At 32.1% G+C, this 18,665-nt stretch overlaps 9 protein-coding genes and 2 non-coding genes across 11 annotated transcripts; 5 read left to right on the top strand and 6 right to left on the bottom strand.

Moving 5' to 3' along the window:
* Positions 1–432: 432 nt before the first annotated feature.
* Positions 433–1,158, top strand: TPHA0K01190 (uncharacterized protein; the record flags this gene model as incomplete). The annotated part of the gene is made up of 1 exon (XM_003687639.1): positions 433–1,158. One exon carries the CDS (start codon positions 433–435, stop codon positions 1,156–1,158), a length of 726 nt encoding a protein of 241 aa, XP_003687687.1.
* A 505-nt stretch (positions 1,159–1,663) lies between these two features.
* Positions 1,664–1,737, top strand: TPHA0Ktrna5V. The gene has a single exon. It is a non-coding gene; the product is annotated as a tRNA-Val (tRNA).
* A 246-nt stretch (positions 1,738–1,983) lies between these two features.
* HEM15 (ferrochelatase HEM15) lies at positions 1,984–3,156 on the bottom strand (the record flags this gene model as incomplete). Its single annotated transcript, XM_003687638.1, has 1 exon — positions 1,984–3,156. The coding sequence occupies one exon, from the start codon at positions 3,154–3,156 to the stop codon at positions 1,984–1,986; it is 1,173 nt and encodes a 390-aa protein (XP_003687686.1).
* Positions 3,157–3,547: 391 nt separating this feature from the next.
* Positions 3,548–4,465, bottom strand: TPHA0K01170 (uncharacterized protein; the record flags this gene model as incomplete). The annotated part of the gene is made up of 1 exon (XM_003687637.1): positions 3,548–4,465. The coding sequence occupies one exon, from the start codon at positions 4,463–4,465 to the stop codon at positions 3,548–3,550; it is 918 nt and encodes a 305-aa protein (XP_003687685.1).
* A 491-nt stretch (positions 4,466–4,956) lies between these two features.
* BOP2 (Bop2p) lies at positions 4,957–6,603 on the top strand (the record flags this gene model as incomplete). Its single annotated transcript, XM_003687636.1, has 1 exon — positions 4,957–6,603. The coding sequence occupies one exon, from the start codon at positions 4,957–4,959 to the stop codon at positions 6,601–6,603; it is 1,647 nt and encodes a 548-aa protein (XP_003687684.1).
* Positions 6,604–6,697: 94 nt separating this feature from the next.
* Positions 6,698–6,771, bottom strand: TPHA0Ktrna4V. Its single transcript has one exon. It is a non-coding gene; the product is annotated as a tRNA-Val (tRNA).
* Positions 6,772–8,395: 1,624 nt separating this feature from the next.
* MPC54 (Mpc54p) lies at positions 8,396–9,370 on the bottom strand (the record flags this gene model as incomplete). Its single annotated transcript, XM_003687635.1, has 1 exon — positions 8,396–9,370. One exon carries the CDS (start codon positions 9,368–9,370, stop codon positions 8,396–8,398), a length of 975 nt encoding a protein of 324 aa, XP_003687683.1.
* Positions 9,371–10,515: 1,145 nt separating this feature from the next.
* MCM5 (MCM DNA helicase complex subunit MCM5) lies at positions 10,516–12,804 on the top strand (the record flags this gene model as incomplete). Its single annotated transcript, XM_003687634.1, has 1 exon — positions 10,516–12,804. One exon carries the CDS (start codon positions 10,516–10,518, stop codon positions 12,802–12,804), a length of 2,289 nt encoding a protein of 762 aa, XP_003687682.1.
* Positions 12,805–13,152: 348 nt separating this feature from the next.
* Positions 13,153–13,594, top strand: SMD2 (mRNA splicing protein SMD2; the record flags this gene model as incomplete). Its single annotated transcript, XM_003687633.1, has 2 exons — positions 13,153–13,157; positions 13,270–13,594. 2 exons carry the CDS (start codon positions 13,153–13,155, stop codon positions 13,592–13,594), a joined length of 330 nt encoding a protein of 109 aa, XP_003687681.1.
* A 182-nt stretch (positions 13,595–13,776) lies between these two features.
* On the bottom strand, positions 13,777–15,591 carry DBP9 (ATP-dependent DNA/RNA helicase; the record flags this gene model as incomplete). Its single annotated transcript, XM_003687632.1, has 1 exon — positions 13,777–15,591. One exon carries the CDS (start codon positions 15,589–15,591, stop codon positions 13,777–13,779), a length of 1,815 nt encoding a protein of 604 aa, XP_003687680.1.
* A 419-nt stretch (positions 15,592–16,010) lies between these two features.
* Positions 16,011–18,383, bottom strand: YSH1 (cleavage polyadenylation factor subunit YSH1; the record flags this gene model as incomplete). The annotated part of the gene is made up of 1 exon (XM_003687631.1): positions 16,011–18,383. The coding sequence occupies one exon, from the start codon at positions 18,381–18,383 to the stop codon at positions 16,011–16,013; it is 2,373 nt and encodes a 790-aa protein (XP_003687679.1).
* Between the last annotated feature and the right edge of the window lie 282 nt (positions 18,384–18,665).

Genomic DNA, 18,665 nt, shown 5'->3' with positions numbered 1-18,665 from the left:
TGCTCCTTAGCTCCCAGTGTTGGAAGATCCCCGTCTCCTGGTGGCTGGGCGTTAACCACCGCCTTTGTGTTTGGGCGGGTAACAAGCATCTGTTGCCGCCCGCCCGGCGTGCAGGAAAGGGGCGGGCGGCGACGCGTGGTTGCATGAGGAGCCGGGTAACACCGCCGTCCGTCGTTTCTAACATTCTGAAATTTATTTATGACGGCTGCCATAAGCGGATTAGGTGGTAATATATATAGAGGGCAGAAAGTTTCATTGTTCATATGGTTGTACTAGTTTATATTAAATATGTCACTGGAATGTTGATTAGGTAGATCTCATGTATATGTGCTTGTGTACTTAAACCACTTTTTTCAAAGGGACATAGATAGACAGAGAGATAGATAGATAGAGACTCGCACACACACTCACAGACACACTCACGTACACAGGATGAGCCAGAATTTAAGAAGAAAAAGATCTACTAGTTTGAATAATAGTTCATTAGAAGATGGTTTGAAGCCATTCCCATCTTATAAGAACAGTAGCTCTGTGGAAACTGAAAATATTGATAACATCAGTCAATGTAAAGAGAGTTTAGAACCAGTCACTAGTGCCACTGTGGATTCGGAACCTGTTAAAGATCATAGACGGAGGAGATCTTCAAGTATAATATCACACGTCGAGCCAGAGACTTTTGAAGAGGAAAATGACCAACAGTTGCTTCCAAATATGAATGCTACTTGGGTTGATCAAAAAGGAGCTTGGGTCATTCATATTGTTATAATTGCATTATTGAAACTTTTCTACAATTTCCTACCAATAATTACAGACGAATGGTCATGGACTCTGACTAATATGACTTATGTCATTGGATCCTATGTCATGTTCCATTTGATTAAAGGTACCCCATTCGAATTCAATGGCGGTGCTTATGATAATTTGACAATGTGGGAACAGTTGAATGATGAAACTTTATATACTCCTTCAAGAAAGTTTCTATTTATTGTGCCAATATCGTTATTTTTAGTTAGCACTCATTATGGTCATTTTAGTTTGAATTTCTTCGTTGGAAATTTTATATTGACTATATTTGTTGGTATCGTTCCAAAATTACCATTGACACATAGATTGAGAATTTCTATCCCTGGTATCACAGGTCGTGCACAAATTGGTTAAGTTATATATATATGTCCTCTGATAATCAATTACCTACTTAGTATAAGCCATACATATATGATATATATATAAGTGTATATCGTTCTAAATAATACATTTCTGGTAATTCGATAGTTGCGTCTTTATAAAAATAAACGTTATAATGGGTAGGGGTATACTATAGATACAATTGCATTGCTATAAGGTACATTGTCACCATAAGAGCAAATTTAAACGGGTTAATTAGTGCGTGGATGGTCTCGCGTATATGCATTAATCACATGAATGTTCTCTCCATTACCGTGAGATCAGACGGGCGTTAGAGATAAATTTTAGGAATCATGCATTAATGGACATAAGCGATATGCAGCATGTTGATGGGGTCATGGGTATAGGTCATGGGCACGAGAATACAGTGGGTTGGAGATCTGTGGATAAGCCACGGAAGATGAATGGCGATTGATAATTGTGAGAGATGGTGATGCGTGTTAGGTAGGGAGATGGTGAAGCAAAATACAAATTAGTTGGTTTCGTGGTCTAGTCGGTTATGGCATCTGCTTAACACGCAGAACGTCCCCAGTTCGATCCTGGGCGAAATCATTAATTTATTTTTTTTGCTTGGGCATCTCAACCAGCAACACATCGCACTGCAACTTATAAATGATACATTGATATTGTTGTTATTTAGGCACTACATTGAATATGTTTTCCAGAAACTAATTAGCACTTGAAACAGGATATATTGCACATAGATAATATATAAATAAATAAAATATCGATCGATTCATCCATTAATGAATCAATATCGTTAATGATTAAATAGAAAGAGTATCTTTTTCTCATAATTTAGTTCTTGCTATGATCCCCAAAAACTTCAGAAAGATCAACAATTGGGTCATTGGATTTACCCAAGGTGAAATCTAATGGTAATTGCTTAGAATATAATTGATTACTCTTTAAATGATCACTCACAACATCAGCAGCTGCTTTGATGAATGTTGGACTATCGTTAAGAGAGTCACATCTTTTCAATTTTGCTCTGTGTTCAGACTCACCGATGATTCCTAAATCCACTTCATGCAAGGTTTCTATATGATCAGAAGTGAATGCGATTGGAATAAATAACAAGCCCTTAGACTGAGGAGACAAAAAATTAGAAATAGCTAGGGTTTGTGCTCCTAACCATGGTTTTGGACCCACTTGTGATTGCCAAGTTAATCTATAAGGATTGCTAAATTTCAGTTTTTCCATAACGTTATATACAGTACTGGCAACTTCAGCAGGATAAGCATCACCAGTATTCACTACGTCCATTGGTAATGAATGTGCTGAAAATAACAAAATAACTTCACTTCTTATATCTTCTGGAAATTCTTCAAGCTTTCGTTTAATATTTTCAGCAAATGCATTGACCAAGTGCTCGTTTGTAGGCCAACGGTCGATAGTAGACCAACTGATCTTTCTTTCTGGATCAAACTTCTTGATCTGTCTCCATAGTTCATTTAACGATGAACCTGTTGTGGAGTAGGAAAATTGTGGATATTGTGTAAATGCTACAGCTTTAGTTATACCATCCTTTAACATTTTTTGGTAAGTCTCATCAGTTAATGGTTTAGCATAACGAAAAGCAACGTATGGTTTGTGAGGAGCAGTTTCTGGGTTGGTTTTATCTAAGATTTTACAAACTTCTTTAGCTTGATATTCAGTATATTTACGAATTGGAGATCCACCACCAATTTCGGAATATTGTTTTACAATCTTTGGAGTACGGAATTTGGCAATGTATTTGGCAATCGTTGGCTGATATTTCTTGCTAATCGGAATTAGATCATAGTCTGCAAATAGTTGGTATAAGAAATCATGTACTTCATGGAGTGTGGCTGGACCACCCATATTCATGAATACGACACCAGTAGCCTTTCTTTTACCATTGGTCCCCAATCTTGAGACAGAATTAGAGAAAAACCGGTTTTGTGTAGTCAAGAGAGACTTTTTCCAAATATTCTGATATTGCATCATTTTAGCTATTAGAAAATTTTAAAATAGCACAATATCCCACTGCCTTGTTTTGCAATTGATCAATTGATATCTCTTATCAGATAACAAAAAGTTCAAATAAACTGAAAGCAGACGGGAAACGGAACTGTAATTGAACTTTAAAAGTACATTTTAATAAATTGGTATCCTTATATACATATTTATACTAACTGTATTTATTTAAATATTCTTAACTCGCTATAAATAAATATATTCTTGAGGAACTTTTCACAAATTTCATAATGACTAACTGTACAATGGTCGGCGCGACCTCTAAACGATTGTATTAAGCTTACTAAGAGACATTTTATAATTTCAAAATATGGACATTGGTTAATATAGATTAAAGTTCAGGGTATGTTCAACATGATTCTTATTTAAATTTAGACCATAATTCATGGTTTTCACCCAATGCATATGTGAGCGTTCTATCTTTGAAGCCGTCTTTTGAAGGTGCCATATTTTCTAATTGGTCTAAAATATCTTCTAATAACCAAGCCTTTCCTGCTACCAAGCCGTTTCCTAATCCTAAATGCAATATATTTACGATGTGAATGTGGAAATGGTAGTATGAAGGTTGATAATGAATAAATATACGCAATTCATCTGCATTGATCTGGTTGTTGTATAGTTTTGGGATGTTTGTCTTGATATCACATAATATTTGCTTTAAATATGGAATATGAGATTGATTCAAATCCCGTAATGATTTGATATCAAGTCTTTTTATTAAAGCCACTAAGTAGAAAGTGTCCATATTTTCGCCATCCCATTTCATATCTGGAAGAACCATCATATCATTATTTTGATACACAATTCTCTCAGCTTCGGCACCTTCATATAGAATGTTATGTACCCATTTTAATCTACCTTGTTTATACATATCATCTATATACGGCTTGACAATATTTTCGTACATTGTAGGTGTTTCGGTTATCATATGAAACTTCTGTTGTAATTGTTTTTGAATATGTGTTGTGGTAGCTGGGTATATTAAATTCACTTTTAGCTGCTGTAATTTTTGAGATATTTGATGCTCAGTAGCTACCGTGACACCAGTAAAGTAGCAATCGTTGTTAAACAATTGCTCTATAGCGCCAGTTAATGACTTGATATCCTCAGATTGGGTATCTGGAAGAAAATGAGATTTCTCAATAACAACAATAGCATCACTTTCTTTCGAAATTGATCCTAGCACTGAAATCATCTTATTCTGAGGATTAGAATTCAAGATTTTTTCAAACTTGAACTCTTCTAACAGTTCTTTAATATTTCTCTCTCCAGCAGTCATCTCTGTCATTGTTTTGGTGGGATTATTTTCACTCTCACTAAAAGAATTTTCAAATACTAGGATTCTTCTTACACCGTCCTCTTATATCAAAAACATTATATAAAGATAATCTATATTAAATATAAATAGCAAATGGTGATTATGTGTTAAGTATCGTTAGGATTACTCATAACCTCTTGGAAATTATTCCAGGCTGAATAGATCTCTTTTCTTAATTTTGTTACAGATCAATTGGAAACAATATTTTTAGGATGTTGAAATTTTGATACTGGAAAAATTCATTCCAAGATCATCGATATTTGATTATTTTTGAGAAAGAGTATAGTTAATTGATTAACCTATCGTGAAGATAACTATTTTATCATATGAATCTAATTATAGAATTGACTTGTGTTTTAATAAAATAGTATTACTTAATTTTATATTTTTAGTATTCGAGGTTACTTCAGTTAGGCAATAATAAGTAGAATCTGCTATACAACCCTTAAAGAATGAAGACTGGTAAATTCCCGCCAGAAGTCTTCAAACTAATTTTAAATCAATTAGATAATATCTCAGTGTATTCTGTTTTGGATTATATCAATATTTTAAAAGAAAATGTCGACAGTTTGTTGCTTTCTTTGATTTTGGATAAATTATGTTTTATTGCCTTGACGATGGATAAAGATTCTCAATCAAATTTTAAGAAATGGAAAAGTTTGTCTCCTATACTTAAACATTCGAGTATTATTTATATGAGTGATGCCGAAAATGACAAGGTAATAATCTACAAGGAATCCATTAAAAAAATTATTTTTATTGTAGATGAAAACACCATAATACCCTCTACATTTGACTTAAAGAAACGTATTGATTTTAAAAATGTGAATATGGGCCGGATTGACTTTGATATTCTGTTATGTTCTTACTCCAACATAGAATTAGCTAATAAAAACTCGATAATGGAGAATGCTGTCACATTTCTTCAACAACTTCCAGAATGGTTATTAGGTAGGTTTAGTAATCATTTAATGATTGAATTTGAAAATGACGGAAACGAAGTCGATGCAGGATCAGACTTATTTGGCATACTTTCTGAAAATACATCATCTTATTATGACCCCTCTAACTATATCCATTTTAGACAAATAACTTTTCTAAATTTAAAGAAATTGTTTATAAGATATACTACTATTGATACCTATATTTTCAATATTCTTTCATCAAGTTCGAGGAATCATTATAACACAGCACATCTGAATACACCTACTCCACAAAGTATATTTAAAAATTATTTGACGTACTTAAACGTAAACTGCCCAGTTCTACAGAATATCACATTTAGAGAATCAATTGTACCTAATGCCAATCAGGATCAGACACCAATCAATATTTCAAAATATATAGAGAAATGCAACTTCATTGATTTGACAATTAACACCATAGAAAAATTTAAGAACAATGACGTAAATTTGAGATTTTTGTTTCAACTCCACTCGTTAAAGAACTGGGAATTACCTTCAATAGAAAGCTTTACTGGTCATCGCTTCAAATTTGAGACAGTCACGAAAGGGAAAGCTGACACTTACTCTGCATCAGCTTCGTTAAATGAAAACCTTTCTCTATTAAAAGAATTGATTTTAAAAGAGACAAGAGATGCCAGTCCATATTTTAGACTTAATTTGATACCAGAAGGTGTAAAACATACAAAAATAATTAATTGGGCCCCATTAGAACATGAATCGAATATTGGTAAATTTAGTTATTCAAAAAGTCCAATTTTATTCTTGAATTGTTCATCTTTGGAGCATTTACAACTCAAGCCATTAATCAAGGAAAATGCAAGATTGATAATAATACAAGGATTGTACTTACCAAGATTAAATGAGTTGACTTTTTATGAACTAAAAGATCCAACTAGCAAAGAGGTTATGAAAATTAATGAGTATAATTTGAAAGAAAGTATCTCTGTTTCTTTTTCTTCGTGGAATGATATTAGTGAGATTACCAGAATAAGTGTTTCAAATGACAGTGTCGTAATAAGACCATATCATTTTGTGTTTAATATTGATAATTTGAAAACGAAGTTACCGAAACTATCTCTATCCAATAGTTTTGAAAGTTACATTGATGAAAGACAGAAGTTTATAGTTGTGTAAACAGTAGACGTGATAAATTGTATAAATGATATCATTTATAAGTTGCAGTGCGATGTGTTGCTGGTTGAGATGCCCAAGCAAAAAAATAAATTAATGATTTCGCCCAGGATCGAACTGGGGACGTTCTGCGTGTTAAGCAGATGCCATAACCGACTAGACCACGAAACCAACTAATTTGTATTTTTATCGTAATATGATTACTACAATAAACAGATTTATGACAGGAATATAATATAATAGATAGACAGATATAATGTGGAGAAACAAGCTTATGTTGGGTAGTTCCAACATCTAAGTTAGTGTCATTAGCCACTTCAGTTGCTCTAGTATAGTCCATCTTCTTTATAGTTAAATAATCGATTGATCTTTTATTAGTGTAATTAAACTATTCTATATAGAGTTAGATGCCCTCCTTATATATGAGTTAATCTGACAGTTGAATGAACATGTGTACGTGTTCATTCATCCTCCTAAGATCTTTAGTGCTGTATTGTACATCTGTGTTTATCGCGTAGCCATTTACATTGTAGTGAGAAATTTGCACCTACCACTTGGAAGATTGTTCTAGACCTTCTTTCCATTAGTAGTGATCTATTAGTTCTGGACTCAAAGTGTCATAAACACTTAGTTCTGTCACATACACTACAATAATTCTGACATATAAGACTGTTGGAAATGTCACTGGTCGTATAAGTGACTACACAATACCAGATATTACCTCTTTAGGAGATTATTGTTGCCAACCTGAAACAATAGTGCTCACGAGAATGTAATAGCAGAATTTCTAATGCATAAATAGTACTGTAGAACCATCAGTCAGCCGTACGTGTTCAACTCGACGACGTCGTCTCGTTGGACAGAACGGTAGATTGAAATATGATGTATATATAAACCCCGGTAATCAATAGCTAAATAATTCATTGATCCAGGTCCAAGAGACCTGAGAGATTATCTGACTATATAGTATATAATCTAACAACATTTTAATATATTACAACAATGAATGCAACTATTGAGCAATGAAAAGCAGTTGAATCATAACGGCATATGAGAGCACGTTTCGAAATTCCTGTTTTATGATTGATACTTTAGTTTTCTTATTTTATCTATCTAACTAAATTACATAAACTTATTTAACTGCAGCTAACCGTTTCAAAAAACATTATTCAAAATAAAAATTGGCATCTTCAATTGTTATGAACTACAATTCGGGTAGAATTTATCTCAAGAACTTAATAAGATAAAAATATTATTTAAGGTATAAACTTATAAAGTTCAAATTTGTATTGAAATAAAAATATATTAAATAATTTTTATGTATATGAGATCTATTAAGTTGCCTTTAAAGAAATTGATAATTAGAGTGAGAAAAAATAGTGTTGTAAATTATACATCTCATATAACGATTGATATTTGATTAATTACTCGTCATCTGAGGTTCCTTTTGCATTTTTTTCAACCACTTTTAAAGTCATTTTTAAACTCTTTGATTGTGTTTCTTATTGTTTTACTATTTTTTCCAAGTGTCCTAATAGTATTTTGTTTTTAATATCTTCAGCTTTAAGACTTTCTATTTCTAATTCTAATTTCTTTTTTACATCAGAAGCATAGATTAATTCATTTAAATATTCATCGTTTTTGATCTTGATTTTTTCCATTTCTTTCTCTCTAACATATCCTAAATTCAAATTTTCTTTCAAATCAACTTTCATTTTCCTCAAATAATTTGAAGCTTCGTGATACTTTTCTTTCAAATCTGCTATTTCATTCATATAAGCATGATTCTGTTCTATTAACTCAAAATATCTAAACTTATCATTCTGAATATTATTGTCAAGATTATCATATATTTTTTTAAGTGTTCAAATTTAATCAACAGTTCTTGCTGTTTCATTTGAGCTTCCTTTACTTCAGCATCTCTCCTGCTCAAATCCAATTTATATTCGTTAGATTTTTTTCTCCATTCCATATTTTTATTATTTAAACGTTTTACTTCTGTATCTAATTCTGCCACTTCTAATTTCTTAATTATGCACTGTTCTTTAAAATTTTCAAGATCACTTATTGTATCTTCTGTTCCCAACAGTTCTTTTTTTAAAGTATCAACTGACACATCAAGCATTTTAACTTTATCCTCCAATTCTGTTTTCTCTAATATCGTTTTGTTATATTTATTTTGGAAATTTAATAACTCTAGGGTCCGTGTCTTTTCACTATCTGTTATATCAGTTAAATTTTGTTTTAGTAATTTTATTTGTAATTCTTGATCAGATATTTGTTTCTGTAACTCATTTTCAATTCTCATTCTGACCCAATAGAAAAATAATTCCTTTACCTTGAAAGCAGATCCAATGGATATATACAGACGACGCAATTTCTTAGAAATGCTAAGATCAGTAAATTTTTCTTCATCAACAGAACACAGACTAAAACATGCAGCTAGGCATTCCTTGACTTCTAGCTCTTCGTTTACATTATTATCCATAGATATCTTTTCTACAGCTTTAATTATAGGTTTTAAAGCCCCTCTATTACTATTTGTTTTGAAAGGCTGTATATTTTTATTACTAATATCCTCTCTTGAATCAAACATTTTGACCTCTTCTTTTCCAAATTGCACAGTTTGAAGACGCTCATTGTCACAGTACTCATTGATAAGTTGAACTTTATATTTATCACGCTCATCATCATTCTCATCGGAATTATCTGCATATTCTTTAAGATATTCCATAAACTGCTCCATATTGTTCTCAGGTAAAGCACCCATTGTGTTTGGGGATATATTCAACTTTTTACTATTTAATTAAATACAATATCTAATCTTAATAAGAAGGCAGGATTTAAATATCAAATGATTTAAATAATTTGTGTCGTTATTTTCCTTTTTCTGTCATTTTTTAATGTTTTGATATAAATAATTAATAAATGTGACGCGAAGTTAAGTCAAGGAAGTTAAAAAGGTAACAAGCAACTCTAAATATAAACATTTCAAAATAGCTCAAAAGTCAATTAGTTGTTAAAAATAACATTTAAAATATTTGTGTTCGATCTTCAAGGTAACCTTATTAGTAAGATGCAATAATGTTCAGCTTTCTAATTCCAAGTTTTTGACTAAATAGAGGAGGATTGTCGAATAATAATTTATATACATTTTACATTGGAAAGGATGGATATAAATACACCTGGATACAACCTCAATAAAGATAAATACCATAACTCAACCAAACACTTTTCACTAAGAATTTTGTCTTTGCATAAATCTTTTAACTAAGTGATAGACACATAGCAAGCAGAAGAGCCAGCTACAAAGGTGGTTGACTTTATATCGATTCCAGCATGCCACTTATAATCACCATTTTATTTGCCCCATTCTTAGCGAATACTTTTGATATAATTTTTGTGCAATTATGAATGGCCTTTGTCAGTTACAACCATCTGACCCTTATCATATAATGTTTTTTAACCGCTGAGGATTAAATCATCATTCACGAATTCAATTACATTACCGTTTTAGGAAAACAGAATTAATTTTCAGCTATTGACCTGAATAGGAAGTTCATCAAATTAATTTCTGAACTGGTGTCAAGATAGAGAAGAGAGTGAGAACCCGTTACTTAGTTTCAATACAGAACTTTATGAAATATCAAGTTTTCGCATTTGAATACAAATTGAATCTAAATGTTAAAAAGGCTAAAAAAGTTTTCCTGTTAACTATTGTAACTTTATATAAAATGAAAGGGACTATTATTTTAATAACAGTATTGTAAATTGCCTCCAATTAAAGATTAGTTTAACCGAACTTTCAGGTATTTTTTTGTATATTGGTAAAGTCAAGATTGTTTGTGTGAAAATTTAACGACAACCTAGTGTGGAGATCATATATAGATAGTTCCAAATTTTTTATAGAAAAAAATGTCATTTGATAGACCTGAAATATTCAGTGCACCAGTTTTACAAGGCTCATCTCCTAATGATGATGACAATACTGAAGTTATTAAATCATTCAAAAATTTCATATTAGAGTTTAGATTTGATTCACATTTTCTATACAGAGATCAATTGAGAAATGCTCTATTAGTTAAAAACTATTCATTGACTGTAGATATCGAACATCTAATTAGTTACAATGAAGATTTATACAAAAAATTATCAAATGAACCAACCGATGTTATTCCATTATTCGAAAGAGCCATTACTGATGTCGCAAAAAGAATTGCGATTTTGAATAGATCTACCGCTGATGTAAATCCAGACATTGGTGCTGCAACTGATGTTGCTGATATTAAATTCCCGAATTTCCAACTAATTTTGAATTCTAAAGCAAATCAAACACTTCTGAGAGATTTGGATTCACAACACGTTTCTAAAATCGTGCGTTTATCTGGTATTATCATTTCTGCATCTGTTTTATCCTCTCGTGCAACATACCTATCTTTAATGTGCCGTAATTGTAGACATACTACATCAATAAAAATCAACAATTTTAATACTATCAATTCAAGTAGTAATGTTTCACTACCACACTCATGTTTGTCCTCTTTGAATACTGAAGATGATCCAAGTGGCACTACACCAAAAAATTGTGGTCCAGATCCGTATATTATTATTCATGAAAATTCTCAATTTATTGATCAACAATTTTTAAAGTTACAAGAGGTACCAGAATCAGTTCCTGTAGGTGAAATGCCACGTAATATTTTAATGACTTGTGATCGTTATTTAACAAATAGAGTTGTACCAGGTACTCGTGTTACCGCAGTTGGTATTTACTCAATTTATCAATCTAAAAAAAACGCTAGAAGTGCTGGTGGTAACAGTGGGTCGGCGGTCGCAATCAGAAATCCGTACATAAAAGTTCTAGGTATCCAAACAGACATAGCAACAGCTGCAAGTATAAATGGAAGTGCCATGTCAATGTTTTCAGAAGAAGAAGAAGAAGAATTTTTACAGTTAAGTAGAAGACCAGATATTTATGAGTTATTTACAAATTCCATTGCTCCATCTATCTATGGTAATATCGATATTAAACGTGCTATCGTTTGTTTGCTTATGGGGGGTTCTAAGAAGCTTCTTCCTGATGGTATGAGACTAAGAGGTGATATAAATGTCTTACTTTTAGGTGATCCCGGTACCGCTAAATCTCAATTATTAAAATTTGTGGAGAAAGTTTCACCTATTGCTGTGTATACATCAGGTAAAGGTTCATCTGCTGCAGGTTTAACCGCATCTGTTCAAAGAGATCCTGCTACCCGTGAATTTTATCTAGAAGGTGGTGCTATGGTCTTAGCAGATGGTGGTGTGGTCTGTATTGATGAATTCGATAAAATGAGAGATGAAGATCGTGTTGCTATTCACGAAGCCATGGAACAACAAACAATTTCTGTTGCCAAAGCTGGTATTACCACGGTTTTAAATTCCAGAACCAGTGTCTTAGCCGCTGCTAATCCAATTTATGGTCGTTATGATGATTTAAAATCTCCAGGTGAAAATATTGATTTCCAAACTACCATCTTGTCTCGTTTTGATATGATTTTTATTGTTAAGGATGATCATAACGAAGAACGTGATATTTCAATCGCTAACCATGTTATTAACATCCATACAGGTCGTGCAGCTCAAAATGACCAAGACTCAGAAAACTCAAAAAATGAACTACCGATGGAAAAGATGAAACGTTATATCACATACTGTAGACTGAAATGTGCACCAAGACTTACTCCTGAAGCTTCTGATAGACTATCCTCGCACTTCGTTGAAATCAGAAAACAACTGTTAATCAACGAATTGGAATCTACAGAAAGATCGTCCATTCCTATTACTATCCGTCAATTAGAAGCCATTATTCGTATCACCGAGTCTCTGGCTAAATTGGAATTATCACCAGTTGCTGAAGTCAGACATGTCGAAGAGTCTATTAGATTGTTTCAAGCTTCTACAATGGATGCTGCTTCTCAAGATCCAATTGGTGGGTTAAACCAAGGTAACTCTGGTATCTTTACTGAAATTCGACGTATTGAGCAAGAACTTAAGAGAAGATTACCAATCGGCTGGTCCACTTCTTACACAACATTAAAGAGAGAATTTGTAGATTCAAATAAATACTCACAAGCTGCATTAGATAAAGCCTTATATGTGCTTGAGAAACACGATACAATCCAATTAAGGTATCAAGGTCAAAACATTTACAGAAATGGTGTTTAGGCAGAAAAGCGTGTTTATAGCAACAGTAAGTGAATACCGTTTTCAAGAATAATTTATAAATCTAGTTCAACTATATTAGTTACATTGTATTACTATGTATGTCTAAAATAATAACTTCATAATGAAAACATGATTAATTTTATCTACTTTCTTGTTACCATTCACTATATATTTATTTTTCAAACCTTAATTGAAAGAGCCCATCGCTTGCTTATAAAAATTTTCAAATTTGTAAAGTATAGGAACTATATAAAAACTACTTTTATAAAGATTATAATGATCAAGTTTATAGTGGAATACTTCAATAAGCCATTCCAGAAATAGTTAAAATACCTTCTAATTAATACAATGTCGTATGTGATATTTATTGTTTATTTTTTATACCGATTGTTTGTGCTCAAACATACAACCATCAGAATTTTTTTAATAGAAATAAAATACTAACATATATTTAATTATCAATAGAAGTTTAATAAATCGTCCGAAATCTGAGTTGTCAAGGGAGGAATTAGAGCAGTTAGAGGAGTTTGAATTTAAACATGGGCCAATGTCTTTGATAAATGACTCAATGATAGCAAAGACACCGGTAATAATATCACTAAGGAATAACCACAAGATTATCGCAAGGGTAAAAGCTTTCGATAAACATTGTAATATGGTTTTAGAGAATGTTAAAGAGCTATGGACCGAAAAGAATAAGGACAAAGTAATCAATAAAGAGAGATTTATAAGTAAACTATTCTTAAGGGGTGATTCGGTAATAATCGTATTGAAAGCTCCTATCAGTTGAGTTATAAATAAGATGATTCAACACAATGCATATAACTCTTTTTTTTAACTTTATATTTCTTTGCATATTTATAAGATCTTCAAATCTTATTGTAACTTTATAATTAACTTTCTAATTCAACAAAAAAAATACATATTTATTTTATAATTTTTATGGTATGAATAGTATTTAGCACTACGTAACTATTTAAAGTTCTTCAATGGGTCAGACTTGCTACCTCTTTTGTTATTCTTTTTACCTTTAGAAACTCTATGACGATTCTTCTTTGGGTTATGGAATGGAACAAATCCTACCTTTTTGTCACCTTTTCTTGCAGCTTCTGGTAACAAATACTCCGGAACTCTTTTTAAATGCTGTTGAATTCTAGAAGGATATAGTTCTTTATCATGCCTTAGACTTTTCAATTCTTGTGGATTTTCCTCAAAATGTCTCTTTAGCTTTTCACTAGCTAATAATTCCTCTTTCAATTCTTTTATTCTTGCTTCTCTGATTGCAACTTGAGTAACGGCACGGAAACCATCCTCCAATCTATAACGGAAACCTTCAACTTGCTTACTATCAAATGAGTATGGTTGTAATTCCAGTCCCAGTTTACCTTGTTGCTTCATAATACGGGAAAGAATCTTTTCATCTCTTTTTGAGGTTTGACTCATTGATGGTTTATGTTTACCAACTTCTTTTAATGGAACAACAAATGAAATAGCAGTGCCAGATTTGCCAGCCCTAGCAGTTCTACCAACTCTATGGACGTAAGATTTAGCTGTTGTTGGCAGATCAAAGTTTAAGACACATGCAACATTTTGGAAATCGACACCACGAGAAACACCATATTCTTTATCCTTTTGAATAGTTATTGTCTTTTTCTTATTATTTTTATTGTCAGAAGTATTAGGTTCTTCTTCTTTATTCTCTGTAGTTTCTTCAGAAGAATCCTTCTTAGTTTCATCCACTTGAATTTCTTCCTGTTCATCTTCTTCCTTTATGTATTCAGTATCGTCGGTTGCAATCAATAAACGATACACATTTTTATTAAATTGATCCACTATGTGATGTCTGGAGTTAGCTGGTAGTTCACTGTTTAAAATGCATGCTTTTATACCAAATTGTTCCAAAACTAACTTTAATCTGTAACCTCTATCAATGTTATTAACAAATATTAATGTTTTACCTTTAATCAAACCTAACTTGAAAATAACATAACATAACAAGAATTTATCGAATTCAGATGTCTTAACATAATATTGAATTAGTTTTGTTTGATCTTTTGTTATTTCATCATCATTGAATTTAATGATTGCAGGCGAACGACAGAAATCCTTTTTCAACTCTTGAATATCATCATTTAGTGTAGCACTCATTAAAAATGTTTGTAGATTCTTTTTAATTGGTAAAAATTGGGAAATTTTTGTTAAATCCTCTTTATAACCGAATGTTAAAACTAAATCAACTTCATCAATAACTAAAAACTTTAAATCATCTAAAGACAACGAATCAACGTTAGTCTCCAATAATCCTAACAATCTACTTGGAGTAGAAACTACAATTTCAGGCTTTTCTAGCAACAATGACGTTAAAACGGCAGGCGATATATCTCCTGCAATATTTAGAGATCTGATATCTTTTGAACAATATAAAATCATTTTGTCTAAAACTTCGGTTACTTGTTGAGCTAGCTCTCTGGTAGGAACCAAAATTATACCCAACGTTGCGGAACTGTTGGAATCCACATCATTTCCTTTGTTTTGTTGATAATCTAAAATTGTTTGGATGACAGGAATCAAATATGCTAATGTTTTACCGGAACCTGTGGATGCTTTAGCAATAATATCTCTTTTTTCTTGTAAAGCCAATGGAATAGCAGTGGCCTGGATCAACGTGGGGTTCTTATAACCATTTCTTTTTATAGCTTGCAATAATCTAGGATCCAATTTCATAGAATCGAAAGTTACAGAATCATCAATGTACGCATCAAGAGCAGTATCATTACTGGAAGACATTTCTGTGCTTAATGGTAGTTTCCTTTTGTATTTGTGGTGTATTCCTTACCAGTTGAGAAGAAACGTACAATAAAATGTGGCAAAGAAGTTATATATACGTATGTTTATTTATTTATTTATAAACACAAAAATATCAACGTCAATAAACCTAATTACTATAATTAAATCATATTGGTATCATATTTACTGTATATTATTTAGAGGTTCTATAGTAGTAAAATGAAGAATGAGATGAGATGAGATGAGATACGATGAGCTTCTAAAAAATTTTCATGTTTTAAGGATTTAAAGTCAAACTACGTGTAAAATGATAATATCTGATTACTATGTAAACCAGTTATTAAAATGATATTTAAATGATATATGCAGGCGCTTTTTGTTTAATTTATTGTAAATATTCAAAATTATGATTCAATAGATCAACACAATGATGCTACTAGGTCAGTACCAATATTCATTATACTTTCCACTCTGCCCTTTAATGGATTGGAATTGCATTCTACTATTTTCATTTTTGAAAAATTGATACGAGCTGTATTTTTACCGATAGTGACCATTCCAAATATATCGTCAGTTTCTTGTTTAACTTCAGTATTCTCTTCTTTCTTGATATTATCAGAATTATTTTTTCCTAGAAGTAAAGTAAAAGAATCACCGAACTGCCGAGTGAAAAGTTTTGATATTTGCTTTATTTTCCAAACATCATCAGTTTGTTCTATTTGTAGTGTATTTCCATGAGTATGGTTGTGGTTACAACTATTACTACTTCTTTTGACACTTGCTGGAGTTGAATCGACACTCATCAGAATGGCTATAATAGAGTCTGCAACACTGTCACTTATGAGACCTTGAATCCATTCTAATGTAGCGACATGGTTAACTACAGTCAACTTTAAGTCATTCATAATTTCAAGAACTAGTCTTCCCATGTCATCATTGATTTTTTTCTCCGTTTCACCGTTTTCAACTACGTTAGTTATTTCATCTTCATCTTCAAGCACGCTAATATCACCAAACATCTGGCATAAATGCCAATAAATTAATTCTTTTCTACAGTTTACTTGAACAGATTGTCTTTCTCTCAGAACAGTCGTAGACAATTCGGAATAATGCTCTCTTAGGTCTTCAAGTGATACTAAATTTAGATCAAAATTCTTCTCATTAGATACTAAAATACCAGAAATAATAACTCCTTCGTTATCATCATTTTGTTTTCCTTCTTTGGGTATTATTTTTTCATCACTTTTTTCTAGTTTCACATCACTGGTCTCAGATTTGATATTTGCATCTTCTTCTCTTATTTCTTTTTCTTCTTTTATTTCCTTTTCTTCTTTTTGGATCTCTTCCACAATTGTTCCAACAGCTTTGGCCACTTTTACACCTTTGAACTCAAGGATCACGTCTGCGCAGTTTCGTGGATTAAATACGTGAACTTCATCTTCTGTACCTTTCGTACTGGAAAAGTTAGATAACAAAGCTGATTTCAATCTACCCATAGGATTGGATTCACCATGAACTAATATAATATTTGACGCTCTTATCTGCTCAATAAAGTCAATGTTTTCTTGAAAATCAACATGAGCAGCAAATGAGATTTCCTCTACTTGACATCTTCTTGGGATATTCACTTCGGGATTATTAACAGATGGAATATTTTCAGGTTCTAACATCAGATATTTCGCCATGCTACCTTCAACAGAATAACCAGTTATTAATACCATATTTTTAGGTTCAGGACACCATTTTTCCAATAAATCTCTAGATAAACCATTTTGTAACATACCTGGTGCAGCTAGCATCACGGAAGGACCAAAATCCTGAAAGGAATCAATATTTTTCAAATATGAAATATTTTTAAAAATGAATGGGTTTGTTTTTGAATCTCTGAATTTTTTACGAATAGAATCATTCATCATATTAACATATGTCTGGAAGACACTCATAGAACGCTTGGCTAGGTTAGAAGCATAATAGATCGGCACTTGACCATTTCCCAATTCTTCTTCATTGTGAGACCAGTATTCATCTAGGATTAACATTAATTCTTGGGCTCTACCTAATGCAAAAACTGGCATTAAAACACGGCCTCCCTTGGTTACAGTACTATGAATCAGTTGTGTTAATTTCTTTTCTCTACTCAAACGAGGTTCATGTGTGGCAGTACCAAAAGTCGATTCCACGATTAAAACATCAGAAGCTAATGGCGGGATTTCAGCAGAATTCAAATGACGATCCAGTTCACGAGAATAATCACCTGTAAAGAGAACTCTCAAACTTCCCAATTCTATTTGAAACATGGCAGCACCAAGAACATGACCTGCATGAAAGGCCGTAAATTTAATACCATTGACATCCATGGTTGAATGATAGTCAATAGTCTCTATTCTATCAAAGGATTCAGACAAATCTTCATCTGTGTATAAATTATCATCTTTCTCATTAGGAGAACCACCAATGCTCGTAACACGGACGAAATCTTTTAATAACCATCTGTAAATAGCTTTAGTTGGATGTGTCATAAACACTCTACCATTAAAGTTAGTTCTTTGCATGACATAAGGTAACGATGCTGCATGATCTAAATGAAAATGTGAAATCAATAGTATATCAACTGTAGATAAATCAAATTCATCATAGAAAGGTAAGGATGCAAGGCCTTGGTAAGCAGGATGAACACCTGCATCTAACATAATAGTTTTACCTTTATATTGAAGGATGTGACATGATCTACCGACCTCATTACCACCACCTAAGGAAAAGAACCTCAAGCCAGTTGGATTAGGTTGTTCCATTTTATATATATATTGATCAGTTTTTGAGTCAATTAGATAATATTGATTGTAATACGGGATGCCTTCTTAATTATAAAATTATAACCCTGTTAAATTACAAAAGCCAATGTAACTTTGTGAAGATGTATGCAAACAAAAAAAAATCAACTGGAATATTTGTTGGAAATCGTAAACTTAAGAGAAGTTTAATTATTGGGAAAATAAAATATTACCAACAGACACAAGTAGGGAAGAAATGCTTTAAATGGAAAAAACACCAGGAAAGTCAATTTCAATTAGGTT

The sequence above is a fragment of the Tetrapisispora phaffii genome, chromosome 11 (assembly GCF_000236905.1).
Source record: "Tetrapisispora phaffii CBS 4417 chromosome 11, complete genome".
Taxonomy (NCBI): Eukaryota; Fungi; Ascomycota; class Saccharomycetes; order Saccharomycetales; family Saccharomycetaceae; genus Tetrapisispora; species Tetrapisispora phaffii.
This window is presented reverse-complemented; position numbering and strand designations above follow the sequence as displayed.